This window comes from Toxotes jaculatrix, chromosome 6 (genome assembly GCF_017976425.1).
Source record: "Toxotes jaculatrix isolate fToxJac2 chromosome 6, fToxJac2.pri, whole genome shotgun sequence".
Classification (NCBI taxonomy): Eukaryota; Metazoa; Chordata; class Actinopteri; family Toxotidae; genus Toxotes; species Toxotes jaculatrix.
Genome location: NC_054399.1, coordinates 2,001,924 through 2,018,643, shown reverse-complemented (window position 1 = coordinate 2,018,643; position 16,720 = coordinate 2,001,924). Strand labels below are relative to the sequence as shown.

At 41.0% G+C, this 16,720-nt stretch overlaps 1 protein-coding gene across 4 annotated transcripts in view; it reads right to left on the bottom strand.

The window, feature by feature from the left end:
* LOC121183013 (LIM domain containing preferred translocation partner in lipoma) overlaps nt 1–16,720 on the bottom strand; it is a 128,115-nt gene that overhangs the window by 75,590 nt on the left and 35,805 nt on the right. For all 4 annotated transcript variants that reach the window (XM_041039776.1, XM_041039779.1, XM_041039777.1 and 1 more), the window contains exon 4: nt 6,945–7,144. In XM_041039776.1, the coding sequence (XP_040895710.1) occupies nt 6,945–7,140 (196 nt within the window). In that variant the 5' untranslated portion in view covers nt 7,141–7,144. The remainder of the gene's footprint in view (nt 1–6,944; nt 7,145–16,720) is intronic.

Sequence of the window (16,720 nt, the reverse complement as noted above, 5' to 3'; positions counted from 1 at the left end):
TGCACAAACCTGAAATAATCTGTGTTACAAACAAAGGAAAATCAGAGAAGTGGCCTCAGTTTATCCAGTAGCAAAAAAACCATAATCCCTTCCAGACACAATGAACAGAGTGTGTTAAGTCCTGGGTGTCAGTCCACATGTTTCATCCCCACACACTCATTCCAAATGTGCTGTGGCAGAGGTTGAGAGCACATTGTTTTGACATAATTATGGACCCATTTTATTCCATCTTCCGCTGGAGAAGAGCAGCTGAGCCCGGCTCTTAATTAGCATGATATGTATAGAGGAGTGATTTATGACTCCATTTGGTTTAGGGATGCAAGGGAGGGATTTGAGGTCTTTGGAGATGTACTTGTTTTAAGTGTAAAGGAGCAGACTGAAACTGGCTTCTGCTGCTCTTAAGGAGAATTCCCACGGGAGGAGAAATTGAGATCAGGAACAACAGACGGATTATGTTTTTGTGTGAAAGCAAAGACACAAATACTGTGGAAAGGGTGAATGGTTGCAAACCAGATCCGCCGTCTTTATCTGAACATTTGAACCAATAAACGGGCTGAACAATTAGTGCCTTCAACTGTGATGTTTGGTGAGGTTTTCTGATGAGTGAAAGAATGATTCATCAAAGGTGGAGCGGGGAGCTTTGCTGTCATTTCTTATAAACAAATGAGAGCGAGAGTAAATGCAGCCAGTCAAATGTCACAGCAGACAGTCACTGCTGTGTAAACTCTGCCGGTTTCATAACATGAAACCTTTCCAAGCAGCCTCTGCAATGCTGAGAATCTACTGTAACCTTAGAGCCTGTTATTCTACACTTTAAGAGTCAAAGGCTACGCGAGGTAAAGGGCCACACGTTCACTTTTAACTTATATCAAGGTTTTCCCACCTATTAAAACCTGCGAAGGGATTCCCACGGCAGCAAGTACAGTTCCACAGTGTAAAGATTAGGATGATGTTTACGAATAATTTCCATTTAACAGATACTTCATGTCATTTATTAAGCGTCTTAATCTCTTTGATTGGGAACGCTGTTGGGATTCTTCACTGCAGCAAATGAAACGTTACCAAATAGCCTGAAAGATCATATACAGATTCATGATGTCATTTCATATAAATGATGAAATGCATACAGTATACTGGAGTTATACCAGTACTCAAACTTGGGGGCAGGGTTAGGGTTACAGCCATTGGTGGGTCTGATTTTCAACTGTAAAATCTCCTGCTCTGTACATTTGAAAAAACATTTTGAACTCAGATGAAATTTGAGCTGTTCTCGCGCTTTGTGTAAAGAAATATAAACTATGAGTCGCAGCCACTGTGCGTATTTTTATTTTCAGAGGATGAAACCATTTTTGGACATATTCGTGGAAATGGAGTCTACGTTTCAAGCCTCTGGGTGTTTCCCACGGCAGTGGAACACGTACTGTCAACCTTTTTTGGTGCACTACAATCTGGACCATGTCAGACTTGTGTACAGCCAACGAATGTTTATACTGCTAGCGATTTACGCTGTCGGTCCTTTAGAACATTCAACACTTGGAATGAGTGCATGGACCTAACACTGTTAGGTTTATATACCGATGGAAGCGAGCGAAGCTGCGCCGTCACTGCAGAGAAAGATATAAGGCTCAAATGTTTTCTCTTGCCCATTACAAGTTTGAACAATAATTCCAAAGTCAAAATGAACACTCAGGATATATATTTTGCTTCCTTAACAAAAAGCAATTTGAATTTAACCTAAATGTTTCCCTATGTTAGAGTTTATGAAAAAATAGATCTACATTAGATTTTCATAAAACTCAAATATCAATTTCAGCTTCGACCTTAAACATTAAATTAACCTACAGAGTATAAGTGTGTATAATTTATTATAAAATATGTATGACCATGATTTTGGACATAATCAAACATATCACACATAAAACGGAGAAAACTAAGATTTCACAAGTGTAAATTGAGTTTTTGAAATCTTACTCAGCACTCAGACTTCCCACAGCTGTTTAGACGACACTTTGAAAGAACAGACAGGATGTGAAGAAAAGACTTTTCTTAACACTATTACCCTGTTGAGGACAACGGTGAGATTTAGAGAAGTGAACTGTCTCATTCAGGCAACAGAAAATATCAGATTCCAAACGATCACCTGAGAAACTGTTAAAAATCCATGTATAAAAAAATGTAAAAAATACTGTGAGAACAAAGAAAACAACCTCGTTCATAATCACAAACTTTTTAGCAAAGAATTTAAAAAAAAAATACAAGGTTCATGTACAGACTTCACACACTGCAGATACAAATACAACAAGTAGTTGAGGTACGTGTTCCACTTAGATAAAAGTGGCCTTTGTATACGCTCAGAGCATGAGCCTGTGGTTTCTATGGGGACACTGACACACTCATTGGTGGATTTCCTGTAAATTCTCCTGGTGACACCCATGAGGGACTCTGACATAACAACCGGTAGTCAGTTTGCCTCTGGCCAGTGAAGCGGGGAGGAATAAAAACAGCTTATGCACATGTTCAACACTTCTGAATTGCTCTGAGCAGACAATTAGCACGTTCCCCGTAACTTAGTGCGAGAAGTTTTTTTTTTATCAAAAACAGCACTTATCGGATGTTTAACTTTCACCATGAGCGCCCCACTACAAAAACTTAGTGAGCGTGATCATCAGCAGCCAGACATTATGAGGTCAAACAGCACGTTATTGTTTCAGTACTAACCTATGTGGGTTTGAGGGTTTGGAAATATGCATTAGGTTATGGATTTTAATCACTTAATATTAGAATATTCTGAATGAAGCTGCTACTGATGATTCATTCCAGTGTGACTCATGTTCCTGTGGTGCCTCACACTCTTCGGTCACACCATGTGAATGTTTACATTCACTTCATATAGAAAAAAGAAAATCCCCATTTAATGCTTGACTAAGATTATTCTAAACAGACGTGAAGAAGTCTGCAGCAAGAACTCAAGCAGTGAATCGAAGCAGTGAATCGAACAACAATGCAACTCAGGAGAATGAGAGACATCCCATAATACTGATTAAAACGTCAGGTGCATGTATCACATAAAAACCATTCTATAATCAAAAGGCACGAGTGGATTGTGGATTCAAAACTGAATCTCCTCTCTGTTTCTCGGAGAAAATGACCCCTGACCTCCACATCACGTACAACACCGAGTTCTCATGCAGAGTTTACAACGAAGCAGAGAAGTTCCAGAGAGCACGGAGCAAACTCCACCTAGTCATCAACATGTGTTGATCTGTGCAGACAGCTGCACAGAGATCTGATAACAAGTGTGAAAAACATTTTAACCAGGATGCATGTCTAATCAGAATGTCGAGGAAGACAGTCATTATCATACAGCAGGAACGTGTGGTCTTACAAAATATAACACTACAGTGTTTGGGATTTCAAAAGAGGCCAATTTGTGCCACAGTGCATTTGTGCATGTGTTATGTCGATGCTGACAGACCTGCCAATAATATGAAGGCTTTTCATTTTCTTTCCTAAGTTTGACAGCAAACAGTAAATGACACACTGCTGTTCACAAAACTGATCCTGATACGCTTCAGAGGGGTGGTTCTTACTGCAGGGATATTGCACTGGATTACACTGCCTTGTACAGTTACTCATGATATTTTGCCCACCTCTCATACAGTATGTTGATCATGACTCTAAACACACAACGATTACATGCATGCCATTTTTACTTCATACAAGTAAAAATCCCGACTGACCTTCCTACAACACGTGCCACATGAGATCAACTTAAACCCTAAAATCTGATCTGCTGTTAGGAATTCTGCGTAAAGGGTCACTGTCTGGGATCCATATGTCTTTCACTTCCTCTTGCTGGGGCTTTAATCAGGACAAGTGCTCCCGAAAAAAAAAAAAAAAAAAAACCTGGGCAGACGCTGCTAACTGCGCACCGCCCCGTCTGCACCGGCTTCTGCCCTCAGACTGCTCATTCCAGCCCTCGCGCTGGCCTCCGCTAGACAAAAGGGGACGGCGAGGCGCTGTGCCAAATTGACTTGTCCCTAATTTTTATGCTAATCCTCAATTTTACATCAGGCAGTCTCCACATTTGATATAAAAGATATTAAATAAATAAATGAAGAGACACCCAGATAATCTGTTCATAAAGACGTCTTATCCTTTGACAAGTGGAGATGTCTGCAGATGGCTTTACATATTTGCATGTTCAGAATGCTGACAACAAGCAATCATCACTGTCACCATCAAATGTTTAATGAAGATTAGAAGCCCACAAGTCATAATATTTTACCGCTGAGATTTCAACAGATGCTGCATCCTATATAAAGTTACATCGACTGTACGACGATGGTCAAATAAAACCTGACAACAGCTATTTAATACTGCTCCCTCCACACTTTCCCCTTACAATGAATCCTTTCAACAAAGAGTGTTGAACCCACTTTACGTAATTACTGTCACAGTGAATGTGAACAGTATAAGAGACACAATAGAAAAAAGTGGGATTAACTGTTTTTTTTCCTCAGGTCATGGAGGCCATGAGATGTTAACAATATAGCTCTGATATTACTGAATTCAGAAAAGTTAAAACACTTAAAGTACAAACTTACAACAGTTATATCGTCAGCAAATGTGCAGGGACGCCGCCTCTTTTATGTTCCTTCATTAATCCTCTTAAAACCTGCGCAGTGATTAGTTGTGGAAAATAAGACGGTGGCAACGGGTCTGGATTAAATGTCATGTAGCAAAATGACAGTTTGGAATTCCAAAGCTTTCTGATGCCACAGATCATTAACTGGGAATCTTTTTTTTTCATTTTAACTTTCAGAGAACCTGTGAATGTGCAGCAACACCTTTGCCATAAATTAAAAATCCTGCTCACGTGAAAACAGCTTATTTTGTTTAACTCTGCACATACAAGCACAAACATCCGAGTGAAGTTATGATAAGAAAAACATATTTTTTGAGTGGAGTGTGACTTTAAGGCCACACACAACACTGTGGGAGTCTATGAAACACATTTCACTCAGTGAACTAAAAACTCAACAGTGTCCGTGTTTTGTTTGTTTGCTTTTTTTCTCCTCAGTGGTGGGCAGAGCTCAAAAAGCAGCCGTCTAAGAACAAGTTTTACAAAACTACCATCTGGAGTACCAGACAGGTCCACAACTCTAACCACAAGCCCCCACAGACAGCAGTGTTTTTAGCCTGACACGCTGCTCGCTGAATTTCATAACCGTTTCCCTGTTTTGGAAATCCAGAGCTCTCAGGGGGGTTTGAGGGTAGAGGCTTAGATAATGTTCACCTTACAACATATATACCAGATGGGAAGGCTCCACCCTCGTAACATCTTGGTCACCAAAGACTCAAAAGTGTCGTCTGAACAACAATTACCATATTATTCAAGAAAAACACAAAGCAATAACTGAGCCTCAGGAACATTGTTCTTTACACTGGGCTGTGTGTTGTGTACAGTTGTGGTTATGGTATGGAACAATCACTTTGAGCATATGCAAATTGTGCTTATAAAATGCCTGTAAGTAGCACTGAGTAGGTGTCTTAACTTTTCAGTTCAAAGTGTTATTTCTTGCCAGTGACTCCAAAGCCACTTCCTGTGTTCTTCTTTCAAATTACAGTATTCTCGTATTAGATTTTTTTTTTAAATTTACATAAATCGTCCTATTATTGTGTTTCTGTGGGTCAAAAAGTTTATGCATGTTTTTAAAGCTAAAACATCAACTTAAAACAACACGTTCCATTTTTTTACTGACGTCTCACTGAGTCTTTTCACAGGAGTCTTTCTGTCTCATGTAAAAAAGACCTGTATGCTCTGCAGAGCACAGCTTCTGTGTTTGCTCAGTGTAATCCTGCATTGTTTTAAGTAATCTTTACCTAAACTGTAAATCTTAATGCCAGACTCTAACCTTAAAGCAATGCAAATTAAACCTAAACCTCCATTAGTAAATGTGTTTATCGTATATTAACATGTAAGCACTAACCCTTCTCAAAAAACAACCCTGCAGCTCACATGGGACCTAAAACAGCAGACAAGCCTTCCTGATCTCACATGACTGCAAACCACAGTACATCCACTGTATGTTTATTAGAAATTAAGCAAGGCCTCAGATACAATCAGCATCTAGAAATGAAATAACTTCAACCTGTCCTGGGCGGCCCAGAGCTAGAGGGTTGCATGTGGCAAATTTTTCATTTATATTAAATGTCTGAACCATTGCCCAAAGGCATTCCACGCCTTGTTCCCGTATCTCAGCAATTAAGTGCAATGTTATCATGACTGATAGAAATTATGTCCAAAACTATAAAAAAAAGCATCAGATGTATTTCAGTGTCATTTCATACTCCCACACTCCAGTTCTTATTCACAGTTTGCTGGTCCCCTCTGTTCTGCAGGTGAACGCTCTGAGGTCTGTCTGAGGTCCAGTTCACTGTATGTGTCACGACTCACATTTCCTTTAAGCAATGAGCTTTTCAGGACTAAAAAATATATATTGTACTATAAATACGAACATCAGGATCAAATAGATCTATTGTAGCATCTAGCAAATAAAAGGTGAACACGCCGCTTTATTGCTTTACAAAAAGCCAATGATGGAAATTGGTTCAGTTGTGGTTTCAAAGCTAAACACAGAAAGACATGTAAATTTGGGGTTTTGTGCTGATTTGAAATCAGTCGCCTGTAGGCAGTAAGACTACCCACAATCAGCACAGTGACATTTGTTCTCGAGATCACTTGTTTTACATGACATGCTATTGAAAGGTTATTGCTGATAAAAAAAATAATCTTTCTTTGAAGTGAAGAAAAATAAGTAATGTTTTCCCCTCATATCGAGTTGAGACACAGGTCAGAGGAGGCCTGTCAAATCACATTTTCAAATACGCTGAGGTTCGTTTGTAATTAGTGATTTACTGTCGTCGGCTGTGGCTTTTACCTGCAGGGTCAGCGTGGGCGGCATCTCCCGTCTGTTTGTACGGGTTGAACTTGGGCTTGGGTGCAACCATGGGGGCAAACTTCTTGGGTGCCTGCTGCTGGGAGATAGAAATGCTCGCGCTACCCAAAGACGGCATAGTCTCCATCCTGGCAGCCACCTGTCCCGTCTGGTCGTTACTGTTCGCTGGGTTCCACATGGTTCTGATGAGGAAAGGCAAAAGTTATTCAAACTGAAGCTCTGACAAATGAATTTCACGTCAGTCAACACGGGTGATGGAGACACACTGAGAAAAACTGTCAAACGTCACTAAGGATCACAACAGGAGGAAGCAAAACGTCACGTCAACATCATTAAAAATATATCTTCAAAGAGTTAAACTTTACTAGCACAACACATTTATCTTACGGTATTTTAAAAAAAGGAATCAATGGTGAGAACAACACATAATCACAGGAGCACCAGTGATCTTGCCAGGGAGGTAAGAGGCCTGGACACAAGCCAGAGAGTCTCTAAGCCAAACTTCAGAAGCCCCTGGGACAGCGATGTCCTTAGATTAGAATGTACATGACAGAAAATGACCACTTTTATTATAATAATACACTTAGCTGATGTTTTTTTTTTATATTACAACTGATACAATCCAATGAAAAACGACCAACCACACTGCTACAGGAAGTTACCACAAGGCCAATGTAATGATGTGAACAGGAAGTGGCCCGATAGGAGCTGAGGGTGTGGCTTGTGGTTGTGCCGTGCACTGGCAAAATAAAAACATAGGGAAGGCTGACGGAAGTGTTATTAGTTCTGAAAGTATCGGATCACAACGCGAAAAGTCAGGATTCATCGTCATCCATCATCCATCCAACGGCGTTTGAGATATCTGAGCCGGGACCAAAGTGGTGGACCAACACCACCATCACCGGTACGTCCCGCTCATCGTGAACTATTGACAGGCTCAGTAAGACCCGACCGTATGGATCAGCGTGCACTGGTCACGTTGCTTCCCACGGTTTCAGGTTGGTGCACAGCAGCGAGGTGACAGGCCACTGTCTCCACACGCAGCTCAGCACAGTCACAGCAACATAACGTGCACGACAACCGAGTCCATTTTTCCTTTCAACCACTGAGACGGACGATTAAAGCAGCTGTTATTATTTTGTACAATAAAAACAAGGTATTATACACTGCGTTCTGACATGTATTAACGTGTCCAGTTTAATAAAGTAACAGTCAGAACAAAGTGTGAGCCCTTTGTTTTTTTTTTTTACTCACATCCTTCCTTGCGATGCCTACACGAGAACAACACATCAAAAAAGTGTTGTGTGAGACAAAAAGCAGCAAAAAAACAACAAAGTATTTTAAAAACAAAAAGACTTCATAAGAGAAAAAGCCTTGGAAAATGCTGTAATGCTGATGTAACCATAAATGATTTGTAAGCGTTGATGTAGCTGTCGAAACTGAGATCAGATCAGTGTTGAGCAGAGACAGAACACTGATGTACATGTCACGCAGGAAGACACACATATACAACTTAATTTTCAAATTACGTTTGATCATTATTTTGTGTTGTTTTTTGGCGGGAAACACTAAACGTATAAGATATAAATATAAAATGTTCACGTCAAGCTGCAGCTCTGACTGACAGATAATCAATATTGTGATCATGTATTTTCTCTGTCACCTCGTCTGTCCCTCATACAGTTACAGTGAGGAGAAAAACCACACAGAGTAAAAGCACTCGCTGCAGCTGAAGACACAAACATCCAGTATTTCACCATCACATTCTGAAATCACTTGAAATATCTGAACTATTTATACGCTGCGCTTTCTCCCATTCTTCTTTTTGTTTGTGTTTGTTGTGCTGTGTTCTGATGTTTTTGCTGTTTATTATCTTCACTCTGACTGATACAGGGTTTACATTCTTTCTCCGAAGCACAGCAGAAAAGCCCACGCACAATCATCTTTTAATATCTGCTCAAATCCCTGCTCCTCCTGCCGTCTGAATGCTTCTTACTTTTGATATTTTTCTCTGCTCTTAATGCTACGATTCAGACGCCACGCTGGTGTCTCACACCCACCTGTCCTTTCAGAGCAAATGCTTTCATTTCCCGACGCTCAAATGGCTAACAAAATAAAAGATGAATCGGAAAGAGGGAAAAAAAAAAAAGAAGAAGTGATCTTAGCATGTGTGAGTAAGACTCAATACATGACATGTTGAATGGAAAATTTCTGTTTCAGTATGTGATTTCATTTTTTGATGATGGCAAATAATTCACAGTGGGATGTCACTGTGTGTACGCAGGGCCCTGAAGTGAACATTAAACCCACTAAAATCACTTGGTCTGTTATTTCAAATAAACTCTCTTCAAAACAAGTGACTCGTGGCATTTTGTGGACACAAACTTGAACCCAGCGCAATGAAGACTTAAATATATGATCACTCCAGCGATCCACTGATTACTTGTGTGAATAAAAACCTTTAATTGCTTTGATTAAATTTCTACTATAAAATCTTTACTACATAATAATTGTTTTGAACTCACTTCAAATGAAAATTAGATCTGCTTTCTTTGGAGAAATGGCTTCTGTAAAAATGGCTGACAGTGTTCAGTGGTTTACAAAGAGTAACAAGGACATTAACTCTGAAAAGAAACGTTCCTGTAGATTTGAAATGGAATTTCTCACTGTTCTGAGCGCCACAGTCACCTGCACTGTACTGAAGTTTCTTTTTTTTTTCTTTCTTTTAGACAGAAAAAAATATGTTCAATTCATGTTAATGTGTTTTTAAAGATATTTTTTTTAAAAATGGGGGAAAAAAAAAGATTAAAAAATTGTCTGATCAACCAAAAATTTCAAGACCCCCCTGCAGTACCTCCGCGGACCCCCTGTTGAAGACCTCTGGTCCAGAGAATATTTCTGACATTAGCCCAATGAATGCGGGATTCAGTCAAAACAAACTGTGATCATGTGACCATCATGTCCGCCTGTGCATGTTGGTGGAATCAAGTCATTGTTGGTTTTGATCTATTCATGGTGTTTGTTGACAAATATCAAATAAACAGAACGGCACCAGATTTAAAGACAACCATTAAGAGACTGATGGAGAAAAGACAAAGGGGACAGAGAGGAGTGAAATGCAATGGAGGACATGTCCAATATCTGAAGACAACTGTCTCGATTTCTCTCCCACAGCGAGAAGTCACATACTGTCGCCTACTTCCAGGACATCAGATGGAACATGTACTGTATCTGAAAGCAACAGGATGTTTCAATTTGTCAAATCCCAACATGGCATCACCTCCTGACATCGAGGGACACATGCCAAAATAAAAGCATCCAGTGTGGTCTGATTTTCAGGCTGAGGGGAGGCTTCAGAGGATGTTTGTTTACTCTGACATTCAGCTTCCACACAGAAACTCGAGAAGCAGACTTACTCAGCAGGTGTTTTTTCCGTCTTTTTTTTTTTTTTTTTTTTGCGTTCAGCATATTAATTTGTCGACTATGATCAATATGGCTCAATGACTCATGACGCAGTTTACAGCAGAAGCAACCGAGCGGAGTTTTTTATGCTCCTCGAGGCTCGATGCAGGCGTGAGTCTCAGCTCTGTGGCCCACGTCATTTCAGCATTTCATCTTTACACACTTCTAATGAGTTTTCTACCTACAGCACACAAAGGAATGCACAGCTGCTTTTTCTCTGTGGAACAGTGAAAACGCAAAAATGGACTTATTCAAGTTGTACTTTATAAATGTAGTTTAAATGACATAATCTTCATCAGCTCACTTTTAAACCCGAGTAATAACTTTTCAGCTGCTTTTATCAAGAAATACGACCAAGAACCACGTTATAGCCTGTTACATGGTGAAAATATAGCCCTCAAAAACCCACCTGCCTGCCTGACTACAGGCCAGTGGCACTCACTCCAATCATTATGAAGTGTTTTGGTGCTGGCCCACATTCAGGAGAGCATACCGGACACCCTGGACCCCCTGCAGTATGCCTACCGGCCCCTCGGGGCCACCTCAGACGCCATCGCTGCTGCCCTCCACTACTCCCTCTCCCACCTGGAGAATAAGGTGAGGGTGAGCAGCTTCAAATACCTGAGTGTCCACATCAGTGAGGACCTCACCTGGACACTCAACACCACACAGCTGGTCAAGGAGGCCTAACAGCAGCTGTACTTCCCGAGGAGGCCCAGCCGCATCACCGTGTGGTACGGCAGCACTGCTGTTAGGGACCGCAAACGCCTTCAGAGAGCGGTGAGGACTGCTGAGAAGATCACCAGGACTCCACTGCCCTCTCTGCAGAGCATCGACCACCGCAGAGTCCACAGGTGAGCTGACCACCCCCAGCACCTCTACCCTCAGGCCGGAGGTACAGAGGTGTGAAATGCAGGACTTCCAGACTGAGGAACTCTCTCTTCCCAACTGCCATCAGCCTGTAAACAGCTGACAGGAACCTACAATCACAGACTACCTCATGTAACGATACCTGTTTACATTCTCAGATTACACATGCACAATTCATTGCTCTCTGCTGAACGTACAGCTGATCTGTTGCACATAGAGCTGATCATGCTGCTTTAAACTGTACTACTGTACTATTATTATTTTATACTGTTTAGAATCTGTAGAGTTTTTAGAATTTATACTGTGTGTGTTGTCCGGGCATTCAGTGTGAACAGCAAAGAAAGAATCTCACTGTACAGGGAAACATGTTTCCTCACTGTGCACATAAACCAGACAACCACTGAGAAAGTTTACCTGTTTGGAATCCAGCTGACTCACAGCGAAACTTTGTGGTGTCAGGTCCGACTTCATGTGCATCATAAATGGCTGCTGAAGAAACCGGACCTTGTGTGGATACTGCACTAACTGCACTGCATCTTGCTTTTCTTCTTTCTGTTCTGTTTCTCAGCTGCTTTCACTGAACCAACCATATCTGGCGCTCTGTGGCAACACAGTGACGGCCTCCAGGGACATAAAGTATATTACAAGTAAATATCCATCCATTTACTATGAAGCATGGTCGGAGACTGTCCCAGCATGCAGCAGTGATGGGGAACCCACCGGATCCATTTCATCCCACCTGTCTTAAGATTGTGTTGAGGACACCAGAGCTCCCAGAGGAAACGCACACGACCACAGTGCACGCAGCACATATGCACCACATGCACCATATGCAACATGCACTGCTCTTCTGTATCAGCTTTGATGTGCTTCTGATTAAAAAGGTAAGAGTACAAGCACACACACACACACACACACACACACACACACACACACACACACACACACACACACACACACACACACACACACACACACACACACACACACACACACACACACACAAAAGCATACATACACAGCTTGCTGTGAGTGGGGCTTATGGCTTGGCAGTGCACACGCAGTGCACAGGCGGTATCTGTATTGAAACCTCATTCTGATTGCCAGGGCAGTTACAAGATGACTCACAAAGCTGTGACACCATGTTTAACAGTTTGCTTTATGGGGGCATGGCAGTCAGGCTGTCTTCTCACAGCTGTTCCGCTGCACTTTTACAGCTGTCATTGAGGAACTGCTGCAGGTGTTTCTGCTGCATTAATCTTTCATGTCCACCAAGGAAACTATCAAACAAAACCATCAGAGGAGGACCACAGAGAGCCCTGAATTCTAAAATAAAACACCAGGGTTCAGAGATTTTCCTTCTTTTTTTTTGGGAAAGCATGACATGCTTTCTAGCAAAGCTTCTACGTGACTTGAGACTGAATCACATGTTGGAAACATACACAAAACAGCTGAACTTGATCTGACAGTGTTCAGGATCTGCAGCTTTTAAAATACTCCACTAGCATCTCCACATTTCATCTTCTGCCTTCTCCTTTACAGACAATCACACAAACACGTCTGACTGCTCCTAAAGTGTTTCGTCTTTTTTCACTCTGAGGTTTTGGGGTCAGTTACAGATGAACGACTTAGGAGAGGTTAAAGCTAAAAATCTAAACCTATCTAGTACAGTTTATTCACACCACGTTAAAAAAAGATCCCTTTCAGTGTCGTATATATACGACACAATGCCAAATATTAAACTACTCGTGGTAAACTGACTGAATTACGTGGCTGTAGCAGTTGTAGGGTGATGATTAGCAGGACGTTCACATTTTCTGTCGCATTACTACGTTACTCTGACATGAACTGCTGTTTAATACAAACCTTTAATACAGAAGATTGAAACCACATTAACTGATTAACTGAAACAAGCGAAAACACAACACTGACACATTATCACCTCAACAACAACACAGCAAACATGTTAATAAACATGTTAATAAGGAGAAGCAGTAGCTTTCATCGGGAGTTATGTCTCCGGCTCCATGCTCTCTGTTATTCACTCTCCTTTCAGCTCTGTTTTGGTCTCCACCAGCACCAGTGGCATGTGGTGATTTTTACAAACAGCCAAAGAACCAACTATGTCTTTCCCGCGCTGCATCCTGTTACTGGACATCCTGTTACTGGACATCTTGTTATTGGACATCTTGCCCTTTCTGCACTCATTTCTGGCTGAAGAAGAATCAGGATTATTCCTCCGAACTGACAGTAAACATATCAAATGTGCAGTATAGTATATAGAAAGAAAAAAAATCACTTTTATGGTAATATTTATTGTTAACTGACAATGACACACTGTGGTGACTATGCAGAATCCTGTATTTTCCTGCCTGCGTACGCTCTCAGACTTATCAATCGGACTCCCCACAGAGAACCACACACCTTGATCAACAGAAAGGAAAAGCTATTAATCTGAAAACTGAAAAGCAGAGCAGACTTAAAAAGCTCAGCGACTATGTTACACGGTTAACTCTGAATATGTAAATTGAATAAATATGAAATAACACCACTGCTGTATTAAAAGGCTGTGTCTTCGTTGTATGTGTTCCTCCACATCTTAAAGTTTGTTTCCAAAGAGTGAACTAAGATTTAAAGGGCAATTACGCTGCTTTTTTTCCCACCTTGTGCTTCGTCCCATGAGTAGACTTCAGTTAAAACTACACAGCCCTTGGTTCACTAGGCACCGATCAAAACATCACTTCAAAAAGACACTGCAGAGATGAAGATGGAGATACACTTTGGCTGGCAGATTTTTCATACCAAATAGAGGGGTGGTAGGCGACTGGGATTAGCACTCACGGTTCGTGACGCAACATGCGGAGGATCAGCCATGCGGATGAAACCGCTTTAAAAATTAAAGGTTCCCATCTGCAAGAGGGCTTGCAGGACTTGCTGCCGAGTCTTCCCAGCATTGGACTTGCTCTGCTTTAGAGGGATGGTTGAATGGCTGAACAGGTTAATGCAACATTACACAAACAAGTGCTCGCTCCCCACGTTCTGCTGTTTGGAAACAGGGAAGAGCAAAGAGTTCAAGTGGTCATTATGGATCTCGAAATGTTTTGTGCATAAGGGTAAATATTTGAAAGTGCGGGAAGTCTGACACCGTGCCATGTGTTGACATATTAATAAAAGCAAAAAGCTGTTTTGGACCTCTTTCAAGTGTTAAAAATTTTATAGTGGAAGCGTAATAGCAGTGTCAGGGCATCAGAGGACTGGGCAAGTCAAACATCATGTTCTGAAACATAGCCACTGCAAACAGTACAGCTACATGACAAGGTTACCTTAACATCCACTCAAGAGCAAAGCATGCAATTTTTTACAGCTAATGCTGCTAATTTAGTGGCACTTATATTTAATTTCAGTCAATGTTACTGTATTTTAGACCAAAATTATGATTATTATCATGCTGATATCATTAACTGTCTTTCATTAAAATACAATAAATGAAAAAATTGTTATTATAGGTTTCAGAAAGCTGAAATGTTAAACTGTCAATGTTACAGGTCTAAGAATAAGTGGCATTTAAACATGAATGTAAACGCCTGGTTGTTTACCATACATCATTTTTCTTTCTTTTTTAATTTGCTTTGCAGATATTTATGACTAAGGACATTTATTCAACGTTTGTCAGACCTGAAGGAGACACGGTCAATACTTTTATGAACCTCTAGTTTCTCTAGTTTTGTAAAACTGAAATTAACATGTGGGTCTATTAATGTTTTATTTAGCTGCTAATTCTTTTAGATTTCATTTCAGAGTAATACTGAGGAAAATATTGGTTTGAATGCCACACTCCACATTCAGTTATTAATTATTATCATGAATTAAACTAATTTTCATTTTAATTCCTACTAGATTTATATTTACAGTTTGTCTTTAAAGGGGATGTTACAGGATTTTATTCGGGGGCCATATCATTTCTGTGGAGGTCCAGATTTGGCCCACAGCCCCCTGTTTGCTAACCCTAAAATTTCATCAGTGAAGAACAAGAGCTGTCACAAACAAGTTGAACCAGCTACAGAAAGGCCTGACTAAACTGTGTCAGTGAAAAAAGGTCTTCTGAGGTCTCGATGTCTTACAGTGAAGCAATTTCACCTCTAATACCAACAACAATCCACTCTGTGCTGTTTCTGTGTCGGTCTAAAAGTCACCTGCTGTAAGTCAGTCCTTGAACCAGCACTGGCCACTTAACACAAACCTGCCATGACAACAGGGAGTGAGAAAGCTAGGAGGCAAAATCACGTTTTTTTGTTGTGTCAACACAGGTGTGCTCAGAGCTCAGAGGAAAAGAGGGTCTCGATCACAACTCATCCCGTCTCCACCCGGACAGTAACCCGACAGGAGGCGGCTGATTCCAGTTTGACAGAAGTGAGCCTCCCCTGAGAGGCGAGAACAAACTCGTTGGGCAAGTTGCAGCAACGGACATCAACAGATACTTGTCTACTTCTCTATCAGCAGTGCAACACTGTGTTCCTTTTTTCATATCTACCAACAAAACCTATCCACAGGAGGCAACCTGATTAATACATTATCAGATGCTTCAATTTTTTTCCAATGAGATGCGTCCCTTTAAACTGTCGCTGGGCAAAAGTTTTAAATTGCAAATTATTCAAATTATTCTTTCATCACAGACAAAAACAGCAATAGAACATGTTTCACAGCTACGGCCTACCTGGCTCAGAGCCAGCTGTTAACACAGGGAGCGCTCCATTTGTTAAAGGCCAGAAAATTTCAGACCTCTTTGTACGTGGAGCTATCAGACAGCCTGAGTAAAGCCTCTCATAATTAGCCTAATTACACAGATGGATAATATGAAGGTTAATCAAATGATAAACACTGCAAATACCGATTTGTTTTCCCCATTAGCTATTGTGAAGACCCCAACCGGCTGATAACCATTACAAATGAGATTTGGAGCTGTGACTACTACAAAAAGTAAGAACCCCACCCCCCCCCGCCAACACCCAGCACCACTTCCCTGAGCAAAGCAAAGAAAAAACACCCCAGAGTAACGAGTGAGAAATGAAAAGGTGGCTCCACCGCTTTTGTTAGTCGTCATGTGAAACGTATTCTCAGGTTGGAAATATTGCTACTGTACATCTGAGCCTACTTGGAGTCGTTAGTCTCATTACACTGCCAATAAAAGTGGGGGAGCTGTGTGCCATTTTCAGGTTCCTCTCTTTGCTTAAGAAAGGATTCGGAACTATAACATTTCTTTAAATCTCTGATTTGGTTCAGTGTTTCTCTCTGTTTTAATGTGTTTGTTTCGGGGTGAGCGTGTGTACGTACACATGCATGTGCCGATTTCTGAAGGGGTCACAACCACAAAGAGACGCAAAACAACCGCAAACAGACACAAAGCAACAACAAAGTCCGATTTGCTT